Here is a 27363-nt window from a genome sequence, read left to right as displayed (position 1 = left end):
CTCTTCTCTTCACTTCACATATTTTTACATGGACACATTTATTTTTTTATGTGTTTAAAAAATAATTTTATTTCCTAATACCTGTAAAGAACTTGTAAACCTCGACGTCATATGATGGGTTAAGTCGTGTGTACTATGTACAAATACATTGAAATGTAGTACATATGATATTTTTAATATATAAATATCCTAACATAGTGCCATATATTATCACAATCTTACATAATTTTATTGATATAAAGGAAAATTATATGAAGTGATTTAAATTCAAATAAAAACCATTAAAATGCGAGCAAAGTGAGAGAACGAAAAAGGGGGAATTTGATTCTGTGAAGTATATAATCAGACAAGAGAGTTGAGTAAGACAGACGGTGAGTGAATTGAATACGCGTCGTTGCTAAATGGTAACATATATGGTCATAGGAGCTGGTGGAACTTCAACTCATACTCTATCATAAGACTTGGTTCTGTTTTGGATGAAAAGGATTTGACACGAGTGGGAACAAGAGAGTGCAGTTGTCAACACACTGTTCATTGTTCATCGTCAATAAGGACCAATCCATAGCTAGACACGCAAGCATTCAGGTTCAGGTCTCTGCCTTCCTTTTTGTCTTTAAACCGTGCCCTTTCTGATCGTTTTGCTCTCTGTTTTGTGCGTTCTTTACTTCTCTCATCTGTTGGTTCGTGTGGAATCGTTGAGGTTGAGATCCCTTCAACTCTTTGTTTTTCTTTTTTCATATGGGTTTCACTGCTTCAGCTGCCACCATTCGTTGGTATGTCAGGTGATCTTCAAAGTTTGTTGCTTTGAGCTTTTTCATGGTTGCCCTTTAAGTTTATGAGCCGGTTTTACTACCTGGGCATTGCTTTCTCTGTTTTTTTTTTTTTTTAGTTTTCGTTTTGCCTTTCACTGTTCTGGGTCTGAAACAATTATTCAGAGGAAGATCCGGGTCTGAAAAAAAAAATGGTGGAAAACCTTCAATTTTGTTGTTGCTTTGCAAAAACAAAAAAACCAAAAAACACGTTTTAGCTGTCAATGATTTTTTTTTTTTTTGGGTACTTTGCAGTGAAAGTGAAACTTTACTCTTCTTTAAATGATCAGAAAGAGCGTCTGGAGAGTGTTGGATCTGATTGAAACGGTCAGTGAGTTGTTGCTTCCTGGTTTTGTTTTTGGTGTAATTTTTTTCCGTCCCTTTTTTATTTTTCTGGGGAATAAAACAAATTAAGTTTGCTGTGAAGGAAAGGCTTTTGATTGCAGGTGTAGTTTAATGTTTTGGACAGCTGTGTGTTTTTACAATTTTTCATGTGATCCTTGTTTTAGGGGGAATATTCATTGTTTGCAGCTCTGTTTCCGTGTTCCTAGGTGCTTATGTTGTAAGCCATTTGATGTCAGTTTCGGAAATTGCTCGGGTTACTTTATTTGAGATTTGAGTGTCGTTCAAGTTTGGTTGGTGTAGCCAGATAAAGGGGAGTAGGTTCAGTAATATCTGGGGCGTGTTCTTGCCATCATCGTCAATATTCTAAGTATGTTTTTCCGTTTTTGAGGTTAAATTAATCCCTCTCTCTCCAATTCACAAATATTAGCTCTTTTCGTCTGTTGTCACACTGCACGTGCATGAATATCTCCTCCTGCGCAAAATAAATTTGGTGCTCTCGCAGTCTGATTTTACGTATAAGGTGAAATTGTAGGAATGAAGTTCACTTAGTTTTGCAATGATGCTTTTCTGTTTTGGACCTGAGGTAGTTTTCACCAGTAATTTAGCTCAAGGACAATCCTTTATTTTTTTTATTATATAATTTTGCGGGTGTGGTCATTTTCTTTGTCAACATATTTTTTTTTGTGCAATATGGTAACTTGAAATTTTGTTGTTTGGACCAGTTGGATTTGTTGGTGATGCCAAACTAATTTGTTGAGATATATAAAACCATTAAAAAAGCCCTCACCCACTAGCTTAAGCTTTTGGGTTGAATTGGTTCTTTTAGTGGTATCAGAGCCTCGTATCCCGGGTTCGATCCTCGCCGCCCTCCATTTTCTTGAGAGGGCGTGTTGAGAAATATAGTCCCACATTGGTGGTATGGGCAACTAATTTGAGGTTTATAAGGCCTTGGGCACTCCCATCCTTTGAGCTAGCTTTTGGGGTGGTGACCTCAAGGTTCTTAACATGGTATCAGAGCGTTCAAAATCTCACCGCCTCCCACTTTCTTTGTAGTGGAATTTCCACATGTAGGTGGGCTTGTATGTTGTCCACCTTTCAAGCCCAGTGGGCTCTCGTATGAGGGGGCGTGTTGAGATATATAGTCCCACATTAGTTGTATGTGCAACTAATGTGGAGTTCCTAAGGCTTTAGGCACTCCCACCCTTTGAGCTAGCTTTTGGGGTGGTGACCTCAAGGTTTTTAACATAATAAATACTCACTTGGAATTTTGATCATGGTTCTTTTTATGTCTTTTTGATTAAATCACCTGCTTCACACATTCTTAATGATTGTTTTTGAAAATTATCTAGAAGTTAATATTTTAAACATTGGCTTGAAATAGCTTTTGATGCTTTCTGTCACAGCAAGTAGTTTGTGATGAAAACTGAATAAAAGATTCTATTTTCCATGTCGTCTTTCAAATCATGGAGATGGTTGATGAGAAAAAAGAGTGGTTTGTCTGATGGGGTATGTCCTATTTTCTTAGAATCTCATTCCTTTGGATTAGGAGAATTTCTAGTAAACAATATTCAATTTTGAAGATTTATGTGTAACTTCACTATTTTAACATTAATTTTATTGGAGCAGGGGAAATCAAGTATCAAGATGAAACAGCTGCCTTTTATGGCAATTGTGTGTACAGTAATGCTGTTCATTGTGTATAGAACTACGAAGTATCAGTATCACCAAGAAGAGGTGAGAGATTAGTAGAGTTCTTTTGGATATCATTGTATGTATGTGATGACCAAGGGTCAAAATGTTGATTAAATGTCTAGCTAATTGATGCTTAGCAGCATCTTGTTAAGGATATATTGGTAAGGCTTTATCCAGAGAGTCCTATAACCATGTCAATTTTCATTTGATCAGAGAATTTGTCAAATATTAAACTACTAGACTCTTTCTCCTCCTTATAATGCACCATTAAATGACACATTGTATTCTTGCACTGAGTGTGCTAATTTAATTTTTTCTCTTCTTTGTTGATCTTCTGCCACTATCAGATTGACAAAAAATGGAGTTTCTGGGGAGAAACAAAGGTAAAAACTCTGATGTTAGTTTACTTGCCCAACTAACTTACTGATACCGGGTTATTTTCAAATCCTTGCGCTAATATGATTCTGTAACTTGGATGTATATTGATGTACGTTGGTACTTTTGATGCTACTGCAGGCATTTCCTGCGACTTCTGGGAAGCTGAAAGGCTTGCCACGAGGTATAATACACGCTGCTTCAGATTTGGAGATGAGGCCATTATGGTTGAGAAGTAGTTCAAGGTCAAAGGTAAGCATTTCTGCATTATACTTCTGTATTTTATATCTATTGAAACTGACAGATGATAGGTAGTATTTGAGAAAATGTTGCGTTATATGAGGTAACAAATCCAGTGATCATGAAATTGCAGGCTAGTGTTTATTCCAATCGTAACTTGCTGGCAGTTCCAGTTGGTATTAAACAAAAGCATAATGTCGATGCCATGGTGCAAAAGGTATTTTTGATGATTTTGCCTAGATTGTTAAAATTACTTGAATCATCATACCTTATCTAATATCATTTATTTCAGTTTCTTCCAGAAAATTTTACAATTATTTTATTCCATTATGATGGCAATGTGGATGGGTGGTGGAATCTTAATTGGAGTAGCAAGGCTGTACACATTGTTGCTCAGAATCAAACAAAATGGTAAGTATGAGGTCACTGATCACTGATGTCTGCTTTTTTCTGTCTGAAAACCTTATATTGTGAATCATGTGTTCGTTGAAGGGAGATTGCTTCAAGTCTTTTGAGGTAACTAAAAATAAATGGGGGCGTATTATGTCTTCTTCATGGAAAGAATTTTTTGTAAATCAAAATGTCTCTTGGACTCAGATTGAGCCAGTTAGGCTATGCAAATGCCATGGATATTTTATAATTGTTTTGCCTTCTGTCGAAGTATTGATATCTCAGTTTTAGTTTATTTTTCCTTTTTCTGCCTGGGAACTGCAAAAATGCAATGGCAAGGCTGCGCACAATTGACCCTTGCCCTACCCTTGTAAAGTCGGGAGCCTTGTGCACTGGGTCCCCCCACCACTGAAATTGAAAAAGTATTAGGTAGTAATATAACAGCTCGACAAAGCTATGGGAATCTTCTAGTTATAGATGATGAATTGGGCAATGTATCACTGCTCGACCCTGATATGGCTTTGTAGTTCACCTATTCAGTCTGTTGTGACTCTGGGCATATCAGACTGGTGGTCCTCTTATGATAGTTGCCTCAGATGTGTAGTTTTATTTCTAACATTACATGCATGCGTATGCATACACACTTTTTATGTATTTGCATGATTTCAAAACTTCGATATTAATTCGGGAGTTCTTTGTCAGGTGGTTTGCAAAAAGATTTCTACATCCGGATATAGTTTCTATTTATGATTATATCTTTCTCTGGGATGAGGATTTAGGGGTGGAGCATTTTTCTCCATCAAGGTATGAATGATGCTTTTGTTGCTCCTTTGCTGGTGGTATTTTGATATTTGTGTGCAGTCTGCCTCTGATATGAATGGTTACTGTTTTATATGCTAGCAGCACTGCCTCAACCTGCAATGCTGGTGTAAATGAGATGAAAATAATCCAATTTTATTTGATTTATCATATGATATTGTAAAGAACCAATTCGACCCAAAAGCTTAAGCTGTTGGGTGAGGCTTCATTAATGATTTTATATATTTCAACACGCCCTCTCACACGAAAGTCCACTGGGCTTGAAGGGTGGACGATGCACAGGCCCACCTACCTGCGCGAAGAAAGAAATTCCACTAGAAAGAAAGTTGGGGGGGGGGGTGAGGATCGAACCCGGTACACCGCGGCTCTGATACCATGTAAAGAACCAATTCAACCCAAAAGCTTAAGCTGTTGGGTGAGGTTACATTAATGGTTTTATATATCTCAACAGATATATTATTTTTTTATTTTTTCTTTTTAAAATTGAAAGCTGAATGAAAATTGACTTTGGATTTTCTGCCTCTTTGATGAACATGCATTATAAGATCTATATTATCCTTATCAAATTATTAAGCTTGTATAAGGTTGCTATGCAATCTTTGCATGTCTAGGAAGTTGGAAAAAGTGGTTATTTGTTGGATTTGTATTCTTAATCTAGTTCATAAGGCTAGTCAGTAACCTCTTGACAGTCTTTTATACTCATCAAATCATGGAAAGAATTAATGTAGGCTTCTATTCTCTGCAGATATGTTAAAATTGTAAAGGAAGAAGGTTTGGAGATATCTCAACCAGCTCTCGACCCAAATTCAACAGAGATACATCATAGAATTACAATTAGAGCTAGAACCAAGAAAGTTCATAGGTGACTTATTATTTGAGACTATTCATATGTACTTGCTAATCAATGGTTATTGTACTTACACTGGATGTTTTCATTAATGCAGAAGAGTCTACGAACGCAGAGGCAGTACGAGGTGTTCAGATGCAAGTGAAGGGCCACCATGCACTGGGTAACTGTTACTTTATTTGAATCTCGTGGAGCTGTGTAATTTTTCTAGATATTGTTTGTGTTGGATCTTGTTCATGTGTGTTATCAATTATCATCCCTCCATTTTCCATCAAGATGGAGATGTTTAAATTTGTTCTGATGTTGAATCAAGACTGTATGTGTGTATTGTAATAAGGAAAAACTAATTTATCGTCAACTCGCACAAGGTGACAACTTTTGATTTAATAACAAAACAAAAGCTAGTCACTTTTGAACTGTGAGGTCAACTGATTAAAACAAAAAACATCTATGTATATCTTCTAGATGACTAATATGAAAATTCTTTACTTAGGTAAAAAGGATGTGTCGTGTGTGCTGCTGTCTTATTTTTATTTTGTGTAAGCTAAAAAGGGCTCGTTTCTTTGACTGTGTTAGTCATAAAAATTCTTTTTTTTTTCTGCCTTCTTCATTGTTTTGCACTTTTAGGATGACAGTGCAGATTAGGGTTGAAAAGGGTTTCATAGAAGTATATGGAATGACCTGTAAAATGTTACTTGGTCTTTCTGCAAGATGACATTTTTAGAATATATCTGAATATTTTTGGTGCACTCTTTGAAGTTTAAATAATGCAAGCACTGGAATCTTCTCTTCAACTATGTCAAAAGATGAAAAATGCTGTTGAATTTGTTATGTTTTAGTTGATTTGTTGTACGCTATGTTTTCCTCCGGGATCCTTTCTATTTCCTTTATGTGGAGTCTGGACTCTTTAGCAGAGGCATAAGAAAAATGATAAGAGAAAATAATAATGTTTCCTTTGTGGTGATTTATAATAAATCTTGGCATGCATATTTATAATCATGTTATGAATGACACAAACTTTGTTACAACTTGTGTAGGTTTGTGGAAGGTATGGCTCCAGTTTTCTCTCGATCTGCCTGGTATTGTACTTGGCATCTTATACAGGTAATATTATTTCCACGGTCACTAGGAATATTTAATTTAAGTTCTAAACAAAGACAAGATCTAAAATTCTTTCAAAATTATCCGAGAATTTCGTTTCTTCTAGGTGTACTATCATGTTACATACCATGGACCACTTTGTTTTCTTCTAAATGAGTAGCTTTGTTAGGCACTTAGAATGCTCCTGGCTACATTTTGCAATTTTTTTACCTTTTTTTTTTTAACCTTTTATACAATTAGAAATGGAAATACTACAACAATTAGGTAAATAATAGTATTTTATTAACCATTGCTAACTTTTAAAACATTGGTTCTCACTTCTTTCTTTTAATTAAAGATTTGTGCTTGCAAGTTAATTCTATACCAATCTTATATGTTGTACGATAGCTGTGTTGTATCTCGGTGTCTGTCATATCAAATTTATGTCCCCTGTTGTATCCATGCTTACTAGCCAAAATTTGATGATTATCGTTTTCAACCATGTCAGTTTTTCTAGTTATCGATATGGTTGCAAATGGGTTTTCACAGATGAGGTTATGTATGGACTTTTGCCTTCATCTAGCTGTAGAAATGAAAACTTGTTTTCATTCCCTTGATTTGCTTGCATTTTATTTTAGTTTGTTTTGATTCCCTTGATTTGCGTGCGTTTTATTTTAGTTGACTTCCCGATGAAGTTTAACTTTGTCACTTTTGTAATTTTTAAAATTCAATATTTGCTATGGGTTACTAATAGATCAAAGTATTCCATGTTCTTGGCATTCAATATTGGTAACTCACAATTACTGTTTGTATTTTCTCCAGAATGACCTTGTCCATGGATGGGGAATGGATATGAAACTAGGATATTGTGCACAGGTGAGAATCACACATTTTTTGGACAAGCTTTATTACTTTTGGTAGTACTAAATTTTTTTTCCCCTTTTATTTTCTTCTCCGATGGGAGTTCCATCTGATGGGCAAGATGTCTTCCTGTATGATTCTCATGGCCATGCAACTCTGTTATGCTGCAGTCTTTACATAATGCACCAATGCTGCATGCAGTAATCTTTCTTGTGACAAGCTGAAAGCCTTTTGGTCTAGTTTCTAATATCTTATATGATATTGGGTGCCTCTGGCAAGAGATATAGTTATGGAATATTGTAAAGAACTTTGGGATACACCACCCCAAAAGCTAGCTCAAGGGGTGGGAGTGCCCAAAGCCTTATAAACTCCACATTAGTTGCTCATACAACCAATGTGAGACTATATATCTCAACACGCCCCCTCTCGCAAGAGCCCTCTTGGCTTGAAGCGTGGATTATGCAACAGGCCCAATCTTTGGTTTACCTTTTGTGCTTCCACTTTTAAAGTGGGGGCGGTGAGGATCGAACCTCGAGCTCTGGTACCATATAAAGAACCTTGGGATACTCCACCCCAAAAGCTAGCTCAAGGGGTGAGAGTGCCTAAAGCCTTATAAACTCTACATTAGTTGCTCATACAACCAATGTGGGACTATATATCTCAACAAGCCTCCCCACTTTCTCTTGTGGACTTTCTTAGCACAGGTAGACTGGGCCTGTTGCATCATCCACTCTTCAAGCCCAATGGGCTCTCGTGTGAGGGGGCGTGTTGAGATATATAGTCCCACATTGGTTGTATGTGCAACTAATGTGGAGTTTATAAGGCCTTGGGCACTCCCACCCTTTGAGCTAGCTTTTGGGGTGGTGTATCCCAAGGTTCTTTACATGGTATCAGAGCCTCGCCGTCCCCCACTTTCTCTTGTGGAGTTTCTTAGGACAGGTAGGCTGAGCCTGTTGCGTTGTCCACTCTTCAAGCCCAATGGGCTTTTGTGTGAGGGAGCGTGTTGAGATATATAGTCCCACAACTAATGTGGAGTTTATAAGGCCTTGGACACTCCCACCTTTTGAGCTAGCTTTTGGAATGGTGTATCCCAAGGTTCTTTACAAATATTCTTTTACACATTTTTGTGTGGCAGCATTAGTATTTCAATTTGAAATATATCATGCTTCCATTGATCCGTTCGCTTTATATATAAACAATTGATCATGTGTGTGTATACTAGGCTGACCCGCACTTATCTTTTTCCGTCCTCCTCTTTGGGCATCATTTTCAGCATGACAATTATCTTAGTCAGATCAATGTGATTTTTCAGGGAGATCGAACTAAAAATGTGGGAGTTGTTGATAGTGAATATGTTGTTCACAAGGGAATACAAACTCTGGGTGGGAGCGGTCGTGGTAAAACGAAGGTATTTTATTTGCCTCCTCTCTAAGTCTTGGAATAGATTTTGTATCCATAAGCGTCCTTAATTTATAGTGTATCACTGCAAACCAAGAATATATCATCAGTTGGCTAACTTGATCAGTAACAAGAGTGTAATCATCCTGGATTGAATTAATTTTAGCTAATAGATTTTATAATTTTCTTGCAATTAACTGAAGATCATATGAAATGGAATAATCTACCATGTTTAGTAGTTTGTAGTGAATTTTTTGCTTCTTGAAATAATAATATCTTCCACCACATTTTGCAGGTTTCAAAACTTAAAAAGACAACTACGGTACTTTTTTTTTTTTTTGATGACATTTAGATGGTTATTCTCTATAATTCAATTTCATTAACTATCATATTGTTTCTAAAACTCACTTTGTTGTTTGATATTCTATCCTTTCCTAAGCAGAGACAAGGTGGAGCGGCAATTGATATGCGAACTGAGGTGAGGCTTTTGAAATAGTTTCAAAAACTAAAGTGTTGTATTGATTACTTGCAAATGAGTAATGACATTGTTTACATCTTTTGACATGACATGGGACTGTGCAGATACGAAGGCAATCAACATGGGAATTTGAAATCTTCAAAGAGCGATGGAATCAAGCTATTGCTGAGGACAAAAACTGGGTTGATCCATTCAAGAGTGACCAAAGACGCTTAAGAAGACGGCGTGGCACCCAACGGTTTTCTTAGCACTTTTGTTTACACGATTGGTTGGATATGTTAAAAAGTTTCATTCACAGGCATTACCTAGGCTTAATTTTAGTTTGTGTAGCTGACTGAATTCTTAATTCAATTCAATTTTTGAAAAATCACATTTTCATTTATATTCTTTTGTTTGGATTTTGTTCCTAGCACCCTTCTTTCCTTGCCCTCTCTCTCTCTCTCTCTCTCTCCAATTCCTCCCCCTGCCCTTTTTTAATGTAATTATCATGGTTTTAATGTTTTTATAGTGAAGGTCGATAAGTTATCTATATTCGTTACCAAAACGACGTTGTTTTGGATTGAAAAATTAAAAAATTATAATAAAAAAGACTATTATAACTCTGAAATAAATTATAATTACAAAAATATCTTGATTTTTGTCTCAAAACGTCATTGTTTTGGATTCAATGTAGATACGTTATCTAATTGTCGAAAAGCGAACCCAAGGCAATTATCATATATGCACAGTTTAGTATTATCATTATAGTTCAAAAGAAAAAAGTTTGTCATTATGTAGTGCTTTTGGTTGTCTATGTTCCACATTTTAAGTCAGGACAATGAATATGGCTGGGATTTTGTGAACTGGAGTTGGTGGCTCTCACGTAGGTTTGGTTGTTATTATTGTGTAGTTGTTGGCTCCAATCTTCCGAGAAAACACTTCCTTATTTAGGCATTGATGTATTTGGTTTTGGAAGTTGGGTTCTAATAAGATGGTCTTTGCCACGCTAAATTTAAATTTCATCTCATTTTAAACATAGGGTGAGTTCGATGTTATAGCCGATTTAAGAAAGTATAATAGAAATATGGTATTTCCTAAAAGCATTAAAATATGAACGATTATTAGTTTATGCAATGGTGGTTAAGTGATATTGAGTTTGGTGTAACCGAGCCATGTGGTGAGCAGAAAGCGAATTATTCTTGCGCCTTTTACTAAAAAAAGAAGTATGTTTTCATTGAGAAGCGGGTATGGGAGAATGCCTTGCCCAATGACCCAATGTTTGAGTTCAAGTAATTGATGCGAGTAGTTTTAGTAATTTATTTGTAAAAGATAACCAGCACGAATTGAACCTTCAACTCAACTCAAGGCATTGACCTGTTTTACTCATGGTATAGGTGTAGCAGTGTTTAGTCCTTGTGGATTCTCATTTTCGGGGCGTTTGGTAGAAAAATACTTTTACAGGTAAATAATAATTTTTGGGAATACGATGAGAAATTTTTTTTCCTAGGTAAGTTAATAAAAAGGTGTTTGGTAAGCCAATTTTTTTTTCAAAAATATTGAGTTAATTTTACTGATGTTGTGTGTTAATTTTTCCACCACATGGGAAAAAACAATTCCACCCTTCAATGGTATTCTTCTCCAACTATTTTACATGCAGTGGCGGAGCCACACCAAATTTTAGGTGGTGCCAAATTTTTTTAACATATTAAATTATTAAAATATTTATTATAATTACACAAACTAATCAGAAAAAAAATTTACTATAAATTCTAACACAGTTATCTAAATTATGTATTAAATAATATCACGTAACATTGAAAATTCAAATGAACAATTATCAATGATTATATATTAAAGCAAACATATAAAAAGGCACTAACATTTTCGATAAGCATTTCAAATATAAGAATTTCACTTTCCTCTCACAGCATAATAGGTAGGGGATATGTTATTTTATCTACCATTTTTTTCGTCTACCTTTGCCTATTACTCTCCAACATCGTTAGATCAGAATTTTAATAAGAGAAAGAAATAATAAATGTAATTGAGATTCTGATCCAATGGTATTGAAGAGTGGTAAGCAAAGCTAGACAGAAAAAATGGTAGGTAGAATAACCTATCCCAATAAGTAATGGACCAAGCATTGTCCTAAGGATATGAAAACACACAAATATAATAAATATATGCTTAATAACATTTAATAAATAATTTAAAATATAATAGAAAAATGCATACCTAAAATTGTAAACGACGCTTTTTTAAACTGACAAAATCTTCAAGGATAGAATCTCCTAATTCTTGAATAAGTTACTTTGTACTTGAAACTAATTGTATATCATTCAAAATATCTTGAGATTTTTGTTGTAACGCTTGAAAAAGAATTTCAGTGATGCTCATTATCTCTTTCATCAAAAATAAATTAAAGATAAATTTAAAGGAATTGATCATCTTATAAGATGTAGTAGTAGCATCTTCTCTTTGAGAGTAATTTGAGCCTTCACTACGAATTATTTTAAGTAAGTAGCATCTCCTCTTTGAGAATAATTTGAGCCTTTATTATGATTGTAATTGTAAGTCACAAATTAAAGCTTTGAAAGTAATTTTAATTGATGGGTTAGGTAAAAGGGTTTGGGTATTGAGTTTTATTTTTCTGATTGAAAAACATAAATATAATTATATTTATTTAGGTGGTGCCAAATTACAAATTTAATCTTAGTTAATTATAATTAATTATATATTTATATATAACAAGTAATTTTTTTTAAAACCAAGCAGCACCTGCTGGCATAGGAGTGGCTACGCCACTGTTTACATGGAAAAGCAAATGATGAGAAAAAAAATTTCTTAGCCATATTTTTACTTTACCTCCTAACAAATATATTCAAATAATTTTTCCACCTCATTTTTTTAAGAATTTTTTTTTCACCTTCTGCCAAACACCCTTTAGGTAGTGTTTGGTTTGAGTTTTTTTGTTTAGATCTCCGTTCATCTGACTTTGATATTCTATATAAAAATTTACCCAACAAACTCACTTCCCCAGCCGCCTTTCAGAAAAAGAAAAGAAGAACACCGTTGAAGTTTACCACTTCCAACGTGGTATTAGCATAAAACCAGATAAATGAGAAAAAAGTGAACAAAAATGTGACCATACTACCCTCTTCTGACTATATCTGTGCAAGCTATTTTCGAGACTACCAAAATATGACTACACTGTTGAACTTATTAGGCAACAGTTGTTCTTATTCAAATATTGTAAGATTTATTTTGTAATTTCAACTTATTTTTCATCAATGTTTCATTTTCAATCAAACATAAATTCAGTATATTTAATCCAATTTTTTTATAATATTTCGCTTAACCAAATAATTTTTTTAAACTTTTCTGCCTAATTTATTTTTCATCATATTTTTAGTAATTATATTTTTCTGATAAAAAAATTAAAAAAAAGTTGTTGAATTTGTTTTCCCTTTTGTGGGGAAATAAATTGGGCACTGTAAAAGCGTCTAGAATGACATAAAAGAGCGTAGATGGCACGTCTGTGTTGCCGCTTGTCAACGTCGGCGATTGACTCATTCTAATTATTTTTATTTTGAATTTCAACGTACGACTTTCCAACACTACAATTGAATGAAAAGACAACTACAAAATTTGCAGTTAATTAAACTGTTTTAATATCTCTTATATATATATATATATATATATATATATATATATATATATATGAAATAATTAATTTCATGTTAATTAAGAGAGTATATCTTATGTTATGAGATAAATTTGATGTGGATCCCACTAAAAAATAAAAAAAATAAAAAAATAAAAAAAAGATTCACTTTGAAATTATCTCATTTAACATGAGATTAATTTATATATATATATAGGGTTTGTTTTTTTTAAAATACTTTAGATAAATTTATCTAATATTAATCGAAACGACATCGTTTTGGGACGAAAATCATGATATTTTTGTAATTTTAATTTATTTGAGGGTTATAATAATCTTTATTATTCTAATTTTTTAATTTTTCAACTCTAAAACGACGTCGTTTCGATGAACATTAGACAAAGTTATCTAAAGTAACATTAGATATTTTTTCTCAGATTATATATATATATATATATATATATATATATATATATATATATATATATATATATATGGAAAAACATCTATTCTTTTAAATGATACAAGCTTATGTCACTTTAGATCCTAATCGTTGATTTCCGTCCATCAACGGTTATAATTTTTTGGGTCAAATTTAATTGGCCAAATTTATAACCGTTGATGGACGGAAATCAACAATTAAAATCTAAAAGGATATACGATTATATTCTTTAAAATGACAAATATTATTTATTTCCATATATATATATATATTGGTTAGCATTTTAAGGTAACTTTAAAATTTCATCAAAGTCAAGATGTTGTGTATTTTGTAATTATTAATGTTATTAGATTGTATCTGAAATATGGAGCATGCCTTTTTCTTTGCTAACTGAGTATGGAGCATGCTAATTTACCAAAAAAGTAGAAAAAGTATGGAGCATGCCTTCCTACCTGATACCTAAATGCTATTGACATTTTGAATCCATTTTCTTATGGTAACATCAAAAGGACAGAACATTTTTTTGAAAAAGAAAAGAAATAAATATGCACTTCAATATCTGTAAGAGTTACAAGTTGCAACAAGAAATTTTAAGTTTAAGGGGTTTGAGGCTCTCCAGGACGGGAATGATTTCTCTTCTCCCGTAGACAACAAACCATAATAGGAACTACTATTTTTTTTAAAAATAAAATAAAAAACTAAACAAAAAATAATTCTGTATCTATAGCATAAGAATACACTTCTCGTCGGAAAGGAAAAGTGTTTTCCCCCTAAGTTTAATTGTGTTTTGTTTTTAATACTGTTTCGTAGAATAATTAATGAAATAAATATTTTTTGTATTTTTAAAAAGTTAAAAATTAAAAATAAAAATTAATCAGATATATTTTCTACAATTGATTATAAAATTAAAAAATAATTACAACTTTTAAAAAAAAATTTACAAAATTTTCCTCAACAAACAAAATTTAAATAAGCCCCTTATCATTGATCGTCTCCTCGCAGAAGAAGACGGACAACTTTTAAATAAAAGCACATAAGATTTGACGAAATCAAAATTTGAAATCTTGTCTTGTTTCTAACAGCTATTACACAACATACATTTGGACAAAAAAAAATGATTAACTTTTTCTTTTAACCAAGGTAAGAATGTAAGTAAGATACACTTTATCAATTTTTTTCCATTCAACTTGAAATAACCAGCCAATTATTATTTACAGAAATAAAATAACTAGTGTGATCGTGATTGGGTTTAACTTTTTCCATGATATTTTTTTTGGATTAATTTTTGAACTCAAATTTAACTTGATCATTGCTTAATTAATGACAAGGCTAAACCAATATTCATGTAAAGTATATAAGAATTTAATATTTTTACAATGAAAGTAGATTATATGCTCCTAAAATAATATAATTTTGAGTTAAAAAATTTAAAAATTATAATAAAAAAATTATTAAAATTATAAAGTAAATTATAATTATAAAAATACTTTAATTTTCACATCAAGACGACATAATTAAAAAATCAACTCAATATATAAAGAGAGTTACTAATCTCATGTTGTTTGAGACAATTATCTTATGTGTGTGAGATAAATATATGGAATTCACACTTTAAAAAACAAAAAAAAATTTGACACAAAATTTGATAAATATATAACATGAGAAAATTATCTCCAACGAAATTGAGAAATATTTCTCGTATATAAAATCGATATGCTTAACAACTAATCCATTGTAATTTTTCCAACTATATATATATAGGGTTCATATTTTCTCATGTTGTAGGATTGCATGAGATAAAAAAAGTAGAGAGAAATTAAATGTGGGTCCCACATTTTATATTATAAAAGAAAAAAAAAATTAATTGGCACGAAAAACGAATCTGTGTAGGAAATTTTTTTGCTCTCACGTCACATGAGAGCATGATTTCCCATATATATATTATGATATGATAGCAACGTTGAAAACGGAGTCTCTCCCTCTCTTCTTGTTCAGTCTCTCTCTCTCTTCAAAGCCTCTTAAGCTGACCAAAGACCATTCCTCTGTCTAAATTGCAGCCATTTCCTTGCATAAGAAGATTTAAACTTTCTTATCTGAACATTTAAAAGTCTTTTTCTATTTTTATTTCTTTTATACTTTGTTCTGTGAAGAGTTCTAGATCTTTGCATTCACTGGTTCCATTTCCGAGGCTGGTTTCTTGCTAGCACCATCTCATGGCAGGTCGCTTCGACAGTAACCCCTTCGCTGAAGAAGAAGAAGTCAATCCCTTCTCCGTAAGTCCCTTTCTCTCCTCCCCAACGGTGCTGCTTTCTGAAAGTTGAGTTTTTGTGAACTGGGTATGCACTTTTTTTTGTGAATTCGATCTGGTTCAGTGATGTTTGAGCCTGGAATGATGGATGTATTACTGTTTTGGATTTTGGGTTGGGGATTCTTTTGGTTGATTGTCGGTTGACTTGTTTGAAACTGGTTTGTCGGTTATCTATATGTAATTATGTACATCTGTTAAGGTAGTTCTAGTTTTCTGTTTGATTTTATTTTCCATGTAGGATCTTCTGTTTTCTGCTAAATTTTTTTTGCCTTCCTTTAGGAGTTTGTGTTGAGATACATAGTCCCACATTGATTGGATGAGCAACTAATATGGTCTTTATAAGGCCTTGGGTACTCCCACCCCTTGAGCTAACTTTTGGGTGGTGACCTCAAGGTTCTTGACATGGTATCAGAGCCTCAGCGTCCCCCGCTTTAAAAAGTGGAATTAAAATAAAAATAAAAAACACAAAAAGGTAAACCAAAAATGGGCCTGTGCAATTTCCACGCTTCTAGCCTAAAGGGCTCTTGCGTGAGGGGACGTGTTGAGATATATAGTCCCACATTGATTGGATGGACAACTAATATGGCCTTTATAAGGCCTTGGACACTCCCACCCCTTGAGTTAGCTTTTGGGGTGATGACCTCAAGGTTCTTAACAGTTTCCTTTTGAATTAAGCACAGAATTTCTGGTCACAAGGCTTATGGACTTGCTTGCAATAAACAAATTATTGAACTGTCTGAATGAAAAGTATATGTCAGGTCAAGTAAACTTGAGATGTTGCAGAGCTTGAACAAGGCTTCACTAATGTGTTGGGTTGGTCAGAAGTTGAGTGTTTGATGCTGATGACAGTGCCTTGGATGGAAGAGGAGTCTTGGCAGTTAGCAGTATTTGCGTTAGATAAACCATTCGGTTGATGGAGTTCTACTGCATGCTAAGTTTGATATAAAAATAGCCCATCGGAGTTGTGACCTACCCTAGTAATGCCCAAGTAGTAAATACACAGCAAGTCCAAGGGAAAACCCAAGTGCATAAAGATCTCCAACTTGTGAGGGTGTGAGTGGGGGTCGACTGTACGTAGCTTTATTCTTGCATTCTTTTCAAAAAGGCTATTTTCCGAACTCGAACCTGTGGTCTTTCAGTCACAAGTAGCAATCTTACCGCTGATACAAGGCTTGTCCTCAAATACACAGCAAGTCTGTCATGGAAAATTCTGTTTGGATCCAAGCTAATAGATGTTTAAACAAATATATGGAAGAAGCTGAAAATAATGCATCATCAATGTTGAGGAGGATAACGACATAATTTTGATGGTTTAGGAGAATTGGTCCTTGATATGGTGTTAAATCCTTTATGACCAAGTGGTCAGGAATTTGATTCTGGCTACCCCCATTCTTCATAATTAAATGAAATTTTAGCATAAGGTAAAGTGGGCTTGTCATTGCCCAAACCTTTAAGTCCAAATGGCTCTTAGGTGAAGGATGTTTTACAAACATAAAACCATTCTCAAATCTCCTCCTGATAGCTTATGCTTTTAGGATGAACAATAAAAAAACTTAAACTTTTAGGAAAATTGGCCTTTTAATTTGACATAATATAACAGTTATATACATATTTGAGTTTTCATATATGGGTGTATTTGCTTGGCTGAATGAGATGATATTTTTAAGTGTATTAATTTGTCATGTATTATCAATTTGGGAATTAGAGTTTCTCTCATTGCGGATTTTAGAATTTGGTTGTTTGGGCCTTGGGATATTGTATTCCCAGTTAGAATATTCTTATGTCTACTTGCTTCATAAGTTTGGATTTTTTATTTTTGGTCATGATAAGTGGTAACCTTCAAATTTGGTATGCACTAACAAGATCCAGCTGTATGGGGAAAAACATCTTGCAAGTCAAAAGATAGTGGGGGTGGCTTTTTCACTACATTGAGTTTGTTAATTAAACTCCAGTAAATATTATTTTTGCATGCATGTTGTTGTTGTTGTTTTTTTTTTTTTAATGACTTTGCAAGTGACCTTAGGTGATAGTGCATAAGTGAACAATCTTATTCAACTTTGGTGGAGCTATCTTGTAATGGCAATATCGTTTGCAAAGTAGTAGTACTAGTCATAAAACTTTGGTGATCTTATTCAACTTTTTCACTACATTGAGTTTGTTAATTAAACTCCACTATTATTTTTTTGCTTTTTTCATTCTTAGTGTTCTGAAGAAAACCCTTTAACCATAGTCTGCCGCCTGGGTAAAAAAAAAAAAAAAACCCTATAAATCATTAAGAACTTCTTGCTTACACCTTATGCATCCTAATGTTTTAAAATTTTCAGAATCCTGGAAGATTTGCCCCTGCCACAAATTCAAGGCTTGCACCTCTTAATCCTGAACCCGCTGATTATAATTATGGCTTTGGTGCGACAGTTGATATACCTCTTGATGCATCAACGGTATGTATAATAAAATTGAGCTTGTTAAAATCCCTAATCCAATTTTGTTTCCCCATATATAAATGTATTACAACTTACAAGTATTGATGCAAGAATTGATTGTGGGTTTTCTAATTATATCTGTTTCAACATTAGGATTTGAAAAAGAAGGAAAAGGAACTCCAAGCCAAGGAGGCTGAATTGAAAAGACGGGAAAAGGTATACAATGGGATTTCGTGGCCTCTTTCTGTAACTTTATTGTTGAGAGAATTCCCTTAATTGATATCTACTGTAGTTGGAACACTCTCCAGTGTTATGTACTTATGTTATATTTGGTTTCCTTTCTCTTTTCTCCTCTTCCCCTTATCTTGTCCATGATATAATCTTGATACCCTTGCTTATGAAATTATTTTATCCTGGAAAAACTAATATTGAACGTATAATGTATACTTTATGTCTGAGTTATTATTTATAAATTCCTGGAAAAAATATTTCCAGTGTAGAAACTATTAACTAGACAAGTGGTTAATAGGGAAACAATATATTGACTTGATTAACCCACATCTGATTAGTTGTTCTTAAATTACTGCTATTATTTTGATGGGAATTTTCGAATTGTAATTCTAGCCCCCTCCCTCTCTTTCTTTAATGAATAGTTGAATCTTTGTGATTACTATGTTATTTTTAAAGTTTGGACATTACGAGGGCATCTGAATTTGTTTCGATAAGAAGATATGTTGATCTCTGGAATTATGCATCTTCTTAAATATGTTATCCTCTAGAAATCATGGTGTCTTCTATTCTATGTTTAGAAAGTGTATGTTGGTATTTATTGTCTACTGATTCCTTATTAACTAAACATGCCTGGAAGTTCACCTAAATTTTTATTTCTATTAATTTATCAAATGCAGGATGTCAGACGCAAAGAAGAAGCTGCTGCACGAGGTAATTTACATTTCCTGTTTATTAGTACTTGAAGTTTGTGATTAAGTTTACTTGCTTCCTTGGGTGGATTTTGTTTCTGTCAGCATTCAGATGAATGGTGGAATAACACTACTACTCGAGAAGTCTATAGGTTTTCTATTGCATTTACAAGTCCACCCATTCTACACATGCAAAGTCTTCTCTTAGAAAAGTTTGAACTAATGCTTTTTCCGTGGGCAATAAATATCTTTAATTCTAATTTTATTTTTGAATGTGTAATTAAATTGTTTTACAGCTGGAATTGTTCTTGAGGAGAAGAATTGGCCACCATTTTTCCCAATTATCCATCATGATATTGCTAATGAAATTCCAATTCATCTCCAAAGAATGCAATACGTTGCATTTACTTCTTTATTAGGTACGTTCTCCTATGCTTTGTTTGGGGAGGAGGGGGGGGGGGGGGTGAGGTGTTATTGGTTTGCAACTTTGCATGATCGACTTGTTTTTAACCGAACGATTCTTGAGTTTGTCTCATGGACATTGATTATGTTAAACATCCAAAAGCTTAAGTTGTTAGGTGAAGACATATGATAAAAGTTATCAAATATTGCAACATGTCGCGGCCAACCCCGAAAAACGCTATAGCGGGTTGCGGTTGTGGAAATAGCGGAATAGATATATGACAGAAATAATGACAAAAAGAAATATTTTTTAAAGGCAGAGATAGTATACGTGACAGAGAGAGATGCAGATAGACTAAAAAACCCTTAAAAATTTTCTGTTACACATTTAAATTTAAGACAAAATTGACGTTTTGCCTTATGACAGCAATATGGCCGCGATTTGACCGCAAATGCGATCGCAATGGCCGCTATTGTGTTCTGGTGCGGCGCGGTTTTTGTGGTGAGGAACCGCAACGCTCATACGGCGCGGCTCGCTGCACTATCGCGGCAATTAACTACTATATATGAATGATTTTATATATTATATTTTTAGTATGCCTCCTCATATAAGAGTCCGTTGGGCTTGAACGGTAAATAATGCACAAGGCCACCTATTTGTGTTAAGAAATTTCACAATATTTTTTAAAAGATTAATAGAACAATGGGGGTGGCAAGATCGAACTCTGGATAACCTTGTCACAGAGACTTGAGGCCATGTCAAATAATCAATTTAATCCAAAAGTTCAAGTGAATGCAAACGAATGGTTTTATATAATTATATTTTATAACAGATTATTTCATTCTTCTATTTCTTTCTTGAGTTGATTCTGTCTGAAGGCTTTTCTTTGTATGCTCTCTGTAGATGATTGGTATTGTTCTTGGTATATATATATATATATATATATATATATATATATGTGTATGTGTGTGTGTCAACATTGCTTTTAATTGGCTCAATGGCTAAAACTCTACATCCTATTCTAGTAAATAGCAAAGACCGCCTTTTCTTATTTTTTCCCACCCCCTTAAAATATCTAAATGAAAGGCCAAGAGAAAACTGAAGGCTTTGAAAGAGGTGAAATGGATGAGAATAAGTAGTGAGATATTGATAAACTGGTTTTATCTTAATGATTGAGACCATTAACCTGTGTGTGTGTGTGTGTGTGTGTGTTGCAACATTGCTTTTAATTGGCTCAATGGCTAAAACTCTACATCCTATTCTAGTAAATAGCAAAGACCACCTTTTCTTATTTTTTCCCACCCCCTTAAAATATCTAAATGAAAGGCCAAGAGAAAACTGAAGGCTTTGAAAGAGGTGAAATGGATGAGAATAAGTAGTGAGATATTGATAAACTGGTTTTATCTTAATGATTGAGACCATTAACCTGTCTGGCTGGTACTAACCTGTTTTATTGAGTAAGTCAATGTCACGATGAAGGCATTCTCTATTTAATTCTTCTTAGTTTGGTGGAAATATGTTCTGATTTGATTATGGTTATAATATAGAATGTATATTAATATATATTCTGCAAGTCATGTTATTGTATAACAAAAAATTATGTAATAATGGGATATGGTCCACTGCTAATGATGAAAATGATATGATGCAGGATTAGCATTGTGCCTTACATGGAATATTTTAGCTGTCACTGCAGCTTGGATTAAGGGAGAAGGTCAGTTTAGATATTGAGCAAGAATCTTTCTGGGTTATTGAGTTGCTCGAAATACAAATCTGATGTCTCGTGGATCTTGCCTTGTTTATTGTAGGTGTAAAAATATGGTTTCTTTCTATTATCTACTTCATAGCAGGGGTTCCTGGAGCATATGTCCTGTGGTATCGTCCATTATACAACGCTTGTAGGTAATTATTTCCAATACCTAAACGCATTTGGCCGTTTGCTTTTTTCCAATAAATTGGACTCCAGCTTTTCTGTATGCTATATTTGGAATTGGAGGGGGTTTCTGCTGATGGGAATCCAATGAAACTGGATAGCTTTAGCTTTCTCATATCTATATTACATTATTCCCTTTTTGTTTCAGGATGATATCTAGCCTTCCTCTTCATAGCCATTTTGTTTTCTTTCCATCTATTTTTTAATGACTTTTGAAAATAGAAGTTCATTGTCTGTTAATAGTGTTTTTAGTCTTCCATTTATTTTTTTGGCTTCTCTCAAAGCTATTTTTGTGTTGTTCTTCAAAATATGGTACTATTGCATTTGTTGGTATCAACTATCAAGAGACCTTGATGAGACGTGCAGTCCTGACAAATAATACTCATGGAAGGAAGCATTCATGAGAACAATTAGCTAATATGCATGCATATTTTGCCTCTAGGTCCACAGCCTAGTGGGTCACCCCGTTGGGTGTTCCCCTTCCTTCTGGTTCCATCCCTCCCAATTCAGCAAAAAATTGCATGCTATTTTGAGTTTTCTGATTTGGTTATGATCTTGATTTTGAATTGGTTCCATTGTTATTTTTGCAGGACTGATAGTGCTTTTAAGTTTGGATGGTTTTTCCTGTTTTACCTGGTAAAGTGGCTATTTGCTTTTATGCATGTAAGCTTTGCTTCACTTGGACAAATTTTAATTATCCTCTTTCTCTTTCTGCTTACAGCTTCATCTAGGATTCTGTATCTTAGCTGCAGTTGCTCCTCCTATAGTTTTCAAAGGAAAATCCCTGACGTAAGTTGACTTCATATATATACACTTCTTTTGATATGATAATATTTCTTATTCCTTACTGCTTATATATGCCTTTACTTTTGTAACGTGGAGATTGAGAATTTTAAATGGCCCTTCGGAGGACGTGGTTTTTAACAGAACACAGTGGTGTTGCTTGATCCTTGTAGCCAACCCCACACAGTTGGAATAGGCTTTTGTTATTGATGTTTGCTAAAATAGAAATGAAAGAAGTATCCATGAAAAGAATTATAGAATTTGACATGACTTAAACCTAGGACTTGCACATAATTACTCTGCACCTAAATCACCCGAGCTGAAGTCTAAGTGGTCCTAGAATGATTAAGAATGTTAAACTGGTAGGCATGTTGGTGTTCTATATTTTCAAGAGGCTGGTGTTATTTCCATTTTTGTTGCCTAATGCTCTGTGCTGTCTACTCATTGATGCAGAGGCATTCTGTCCGCCATAGATGTGATTGGTGACACTACTATAGTTGGAGTAAGTATGGCTATTTGTTATTCCTGCATGCTGTTTAATTGTCATTTGTCAATATCATACATAACCAATTTGCTTCAGTCATTTTACACATGCTGAGTCAATTTAAGATTTGTCACACGAGGCATGTTACAATTTTAAAGCAAATGCTACAAAACCTAACCAATGAGAATTTTCTTGTTCTGAAATACTGATATTTTATTTTGCTTTTGTCCATTTGCTTGTAGATTTTCTACTTCATTGGATTCGGTTTATTCTGCATTGAAACATTGATCAGCGTCTGGGTTATTCAGGTTTGATTATACTTATTTTTAAAGTGGATGCACTTAGCACTTTGAACGCACATAACCAAAGCACTTATTGACTTTTTCTTTTGTTGCATACAGCAAGTATATATGTACTTCCGTGGCAGTGGTAAGGCTGCTGAGATGCAACGGGAAGCTGCAAGAGGAGCATTGAGGGCTGCAATATGATCTATCACCTTATGAAGGCAGTATGGATTGGATGCCTTGTGTTTGGATTGATGGTGTAAATTACTAGCCACAGAAATTGAGGATAAATTTTTTTAATGAGGTGATTCTTGTTTTTAACTGTTTCTCTTTTGTTTAACGTGCTACCTGTTCATGTGGTTTGTTAGTGTATATTATAAGCAGAAAGCTTAGACATACAGTGAGTGGCTGGTAGAAAGTGATACAATTTATTGAGTTGATCCTCTATATATATAGTTTTGGTTCACTGTCTTCTCATTCCAAAAGCTAGTTTTGTCTGTCTGTCAATCCTCTCTCTCTCTCTCTCTCTTTGGACGAGGAGCTAGTTCCATCACTCTTTTTTTGACTAGCAAGGTTCTGATGCTTATTTATTTGTTTTCATGAAGGAAAATTAGGGTGATGCAATTGCCTCCGACTTTTTTAACCCACAAACGGTAATCTAAAATGGATACTTGCACGAATTATGAGGCATATGTGTAATTTGAACCATTCAGAAATAATTATAAATTTATAACAGGATCAAAGTGGGTATATAATGACTTGCATAATAAGAGTATACAAAGCTTATATGTGCGTGAGTATCGTTACTCTTGATCTCGAGGAACTAGACACAAAGAAAAGTCATTGTTTGATTTTTGGTTTGAAAAGCTTGAGAAGTGAAGGCTGAAGCTAAAAGCAGTATGAAAGCTAGCAATTACAGCTTTGTTTCAAGAGATAAAAGTTTGTCTTTATTGATTGGTATCCATTTGTGTTAGAGAATAATATAAATCATTAAAAAGACTCTTATCCAACACCTTAAGGTTGTAGGTTGAAGTGGTTCTTTACATGGTATCAGAGCATCGTGTCCCGGGTTCAAACCTCGCCGCCTTCCACTTTATCTTGTGGAATTTCTTAGCACAGAGCCTGTTGCATCATCCACTATTCAAGCTCAATGGGCTCTCGTGTGAGGGGATGTGTTGAGATATATAGTTCCACATTGGTTGTATGAGCAACTAATGTGGCCTTAGACATTCTCACCCCTTGAGCTAGCGTATCCTAAAATTCTTTACAATTTGTCATTTGTCACATTGGTGCGCTGCTGGGGCTATTAATTGTGGATGCCTTTTACTTCTTTAGTAGAATTTTTTAAGTGTACTTGTATGACTCGGGTCGGCTCAGTTGGTTCAATGGAAAAACTCATGACGTCGCCATTGAGCTAGCTAGTTTGGTTGACTTGTTCAAAATTTACTCAGATCTTATAAACTTTTTTTTGCCAAAATGTATTTTTTGCTTTGTATAATGTGCTTTCTTTCTTTCTTTCTTTTTCCCTCGTATGTATTGGCCGGTAAACTGTTTTAATCTTGTATTGGCCAGTAAACTGTTTCTTTCTTTCTTACTAAAATGTATTTTTAGTAGCTCTCTTGAATTTAGTTGTAATGTTAAACTATGTAGCCCATAAATATTACACGATTAAATAAAGTAATTTTTATATAATAACTTTTTAAAAAAATAATCTGAATTTTCCAATTCGACTTCTAAGTTCTAACCCGACCCAATGGACTGAATCGGAAATCCAGGTTCTAGAACTACCCCAAAAAGAATCCAATGTATCATACGGCGCCAACCCCCTATTGTCATTTTTTAAACAAAATAATAACAAAACTCACAAACTCTGCTTGTGACTGAAAGAAGGTAGAACAATTATTTCAAGGTTAGGACCTATTATTTCGAGGTTCAAGGGTAGAACAATTGTCATAACGAAACGTATTGCACGACTTGGAGTTGAAAGATGGTGGCTTGATTTTCTTAAATGGTGGATAAAGACTTTTTTTTTTTATTACACGGATAAAGACTTTTTAACTCACGAATTAATCACAAATTCATCAAAAAATTGCTAGCTTGCGATGTAGGTTGCATACAGGTTCCCCTTCCGGACCAAAGGTTAGTTTAAAGTCGGGTTCAAGTACTATAATTCAAGTATTCAACTTGTCTTTAATCAAATATCGGGATAATTCTTGGAAAATTTTTGGAGGTCGAGGACGTGTCTTTGTCCTCGAATGAGGATTAGTCTCATCTTTCTTTCTATAACGAAATTCAATGCACCCGTTATTTCAATGAGGGATAGCTTTCGGGTCGTACTCCGAGGATAAAGTGATCAGAAAAAGTTGAATGAGAATACCCTCCAAGTTATACAAAAAATAAAATAAAAAATTATCGGGCTAATTTGAGCTTCACTCGGTTCTAATACCATTGTTATAAGAGTTAGAGGGAACTTATGGCGGGAATCACTACTAATAGATCAAACTGCTCCAATCATAAACCTTATAAACATTGGATTGGTTAGAATGATATATAAACAGAGACATTGGCGAAGCAAGCCTCCCAACCTAGGTAGGGCCAAAAAAAATTTAGCTAATGTTAAATACTAAAATATGAAAAATTATTTTATCACAGTTAATTAGCCACGTTTAAAACGTGACTAATTATAGAATTTCAGCTATGGCCAAAGCTCCACTCACAGTGTACTTGGCTCCGCCACTGAACATAGACTCAATAAAATATGTTGGATATACACACAAAATGAACTTTTAAATCTTTTTTATTTTATATTTATAATTGTGATATGAGTCCAAAAAAATAAATAAATGTATGTGTACGGTCAACTTTTCATGTAATTAATAACTAGTGATTAAAAAAAAAAATATACTAATGAGAAAAGAAATGAAATGCATCATTTAAAACGATTCACGCATCTGGTTGTAGTAGATTCGGACTCATTATTCATTTATGGGGGAAAAAAATCCTTTTCCCTTTCTCCTTTTGGATAATGGATTCCGATTTATTAAAAGTATATGGAGAAAAAATATCAATTTTACACGTGGCTTTCGTTATATTTTATAAATTAACCTCATTATTTAAAGAAAAAAATATTAAATACTTCTTAAATTTTCAGTTGAAGGCTTCCATTAAACCTTAGTAAAACGTCTTACATCATATCACATCTTCGACCTAAACTTGGTCTCTGATCACATCCAGCAGTACCAATTTCCAATGGAAACTGCATTTCCACTAAAGGCTACACACCCGTTAATGCATTGAAAGGGAAATGACAAGAGTTAACATAAACTATATTTATATATATAATAGTAAGTAAAAATACAGTCCATAATAATCCTCTCAGCCATCGAGCACTGTCCCATAATTTTTTTTTGCAATACCTATAGATATATAGATATATAGATATAATAACTAAGGCATAATCAAAAGCACATCCCAAAGAAAACCCAAGTATATAGAGAGATATATCTACTTTATGCTTATTTATCTAAAAGGGTGATCCACATGACCATAAGTTGCATACATAATACTAGCACTAGTGATAACAACTGTTACCATTACTGTGCTTCCCTCAACAATAAGCTATGCACTTCTTTTTGCAATCAATGGTGCAGCCACCGCCGCCGCCGCCGCCACCGTAGCCCTTGCCGGAACGGCTGAAAGAGGAGAAGCACTTGGCTGGACATGTTACCTTTTTCCCATAACAAGGGCCTTTGTCTTTGCACACAACAGTTGGTTTTATTACACCACCTTTTGAGTACCCTCCATTTGGACCTCCATACCCGGATCCATATCCTCCTCCTCCTCCTACTATACCATTTCCAAACCCGTTTCCGTTTCCAAATCCGGGTACGCTGAACCCTCCTCCGGGAGCAAAGAAGTCACCTGGATTACCACCATAGTTATTGCCTCCACCTTTGTTGTTCTTGTCACTGTCCTTGGGGTGCTTGAGTTGATCAGGAGCAGAAGATCCGGTTGATTTGGGTCGGGTAGCCACAGAGGCTGAGGTTATGAGGAGTAGAGCAAGCAAGAGAAAAGTGGTCGTAGGTTTCATTTTTGGTGTTTTGTGTTGAAATCAGGAATTGCGAAGGGAAGTGGAGTTTGTGGGAAATGTTATGATGATGAGAGTTGATAAGTGTGAGAGAGTAGGGGGATGAATATTTAAATGTGTTAATGGAATGAATTGATTAAGCATTTATTGGGAGGGTGTGGAGGACAGATGGGACGATTTATGATCTTGTAGTAGGTTGGCTACATTTATTGGACTCGATTTCCTCTCATATTATTTTGTTTTTTGAAAAATTATTTGTGCTTTTGAAAAAATATAAGTTGTGTCATTTTAATTTTTTTATTTTATGTATTTCTGGTAA

At 34.2% G+C, this 27363-nt stretch overlaps 3 protein-coding genes across 25 annotated transcripts; 2 read left to right on the top strand and 1 right to left on the bottom strand.

Moving 5' to 3' along the window:
• Positions 1 to 410: 410 nt before the first annotated feature.
• Positions 411 to 9710, top strand: LOC133306689 (uncharacterized). Of its 18 annotated transcripts, none has more exons than XM_061507044.1 (18): positions 411 to 782; positions 1065 to 1136; positions 1361 to 1521; positions 2624 to 2660; positions 2781 to 2888; positions 3194 to 3229; positions 3363 to 3473; positions 3595 to 3678; positions 3754 to 3872; positions 4554 to 4655; positions 5416 to 5532; positions 5615 to 5680; positions 6555 to 6621; positions 7420 to 7473; positions 8771 to 8866; positions 9152 to 9178; positions 9296 to 9334; positions 9439 to 9708. In XM_061507044.1, exons 4-18 carry the CDS (start codon positions 2631 to 2633, stop codon positions 9580 to 9582), a joined length of 1200 nt encoding a protein of 399 aa, XP_061363028.1. In that variant the 5' UTR covers positions 411 to 782; positions 1065 to 1136; positions 1361 to 1521; positions 2624 to 2630; the 3' UTR covers positions 9583 to 9708. The 18 variants fall into 18 exon arrangements, with proteins under 18 accessions (XP_061363028.1, XP_061363017.1, XP_061363018.1 ...); XM_061507033.1 differs by having other exon boundaries at positions 411 to 585; positions 2558 to 2660; positions 9439 to 9707; XM_061507034.1 differs by having other exon boundaries at positions 411 to 591; positions 2558 to 2660; positions 9439 to 9707.
• A 5698-nt stretch (positions 9711 to 15408) lies between these two features.
• On the top strand, positions 15409 to 23412 carry LOC133306718 (secretory carrier-associated membrane protein-like). 6 transcript variants are annotated; one of them, XM_061507081.1, is made up of 14 exons: positions 15409 to 15692; position 16778; positions 17591 to 17654; positions 18051 to 18168; positions 18304 to 18366; positions 19059 to 19092; positions 19367 to 19489; positions 21125 to 21187; positions 21282 to 21375; positions 21997 to 22042; positions 22128 to 22195; positions 22643 to 22691; positions 22916 to 22981; positions 23075 to 23412. In XM_061507081.1, the coding sequence occupies exons 1-14, from the start codon at positions 15633 to 15635 to the stop codon at positions 23159 to 23161; spliced, it is 936 nt and encodes a 311-aa protein (XP_061363065.1). In that variant the 5' UTR covers positions 15409 to 15632; the 3' UTR covers positions 23162 to 23412. The 6 variants fall into 6 exon arrangements, with proteins under 6 accessions (XP_061363065.1, XP_061363066.1, XP_061363064.1 ...); XM_061507082.1 differs by having other exon boundaries at positions 17591 to 17663; positions 18063 to 18168; XM_061507080.1 differs by lacking the exon at position 16778 and having other exon boundaries at positions 15409 to 15696.
• A 2896-nt stretch (positions 23413 to 26308) lies between these two features.
• Positions 26309 to 27134, bottom strand: LOC133306710 (uncharacterized). Its single transcript, XM_061507074.1, has one exon. It carries the CDS (start codon positions 27045 to 27047, stop codon positions 26565 to 26567), a length of 483 nt encoding a protein of 160 aa, XP_061363058.1. The 5' UTR covers positions 27048 to 27134; the 3' UTR covers positions 26309 to 26564.
• Positions 27135 to 27363: the final 229 nt, after the last annotated feature.

This window comes from Gastrolobium bilobum, unplaced genomic scaffold (genome assembly GCF_033153095.1).
Source record: "Gastrolobium bilobum isolate Gb01-03AN ecotype WA unplaced genomic scaffold, APGP_CSIRO_Gbil_v1 utg4375, whole genome shotgun sequence".
Classification (NCBI taxonomy): domain Eukaryota; kingdom Viridiplantae; phylum Streptophyta; class Magnoliopsida; order Fabales; family Fabaceae; genus Gastrolobium; species Gastrolobium bilobum.
This window is presented reverse-complemented; position numbering and strand designations above follow the sequence as displayed.

Bases quoted from the DNA above. Each gene is read 5' to 3' on its own strand.
- LOC133306689 (XM_061507042.1), top strand. From the start codon at position 2,601: ATGTCGTCTTTCAAATCATGGAGATGGTTGATGAGAAAAAAGAGTGGT. The intron at 3,873-4,553 runs GTAAGTATGAGG...GTTCTTTGTCAG, and splicing joins GCTCAGAATCAAACAAAATG to GTGGTTTGCAAAAAGATTTC. The intron at 4,656-5,415 runs GTATGAATGATG...TATTCTCTGCAG, and splicing joins GAGCATTTTTCTCCATCAAG to ATATGTTAAAATTGTAAAGG.
- LOC133306718 (XM_061507080.1), top strand. From the start codon at position 15,633: ATGGCAGGTCGCTTCGACAGTAACCCCTTCGCTGAAGAAGAAGAAGTC. The intron at 19,093-19,366 runs GTAATTTACATT...ATTGTTTTACAG, and splicing joins AGAAGAAGCTGCTGCACGAG to CTGGAATTGTTCTTGAGGAG. The intron at 22,196-22,642 runs GTAAGTTGACTT...TCATTGATGCAG, and splicing joins TTCAAAGGAAAATCCCTGAC to AGGCATTCTGTCCGCCATAG.
- LOC133306710 (XM_061507074.1), bottom strand. From the start codon at position 27,047: ATGAAACCTACGACCACTTTTCTCTTGCTTGCTCTACTCCTCATAACC.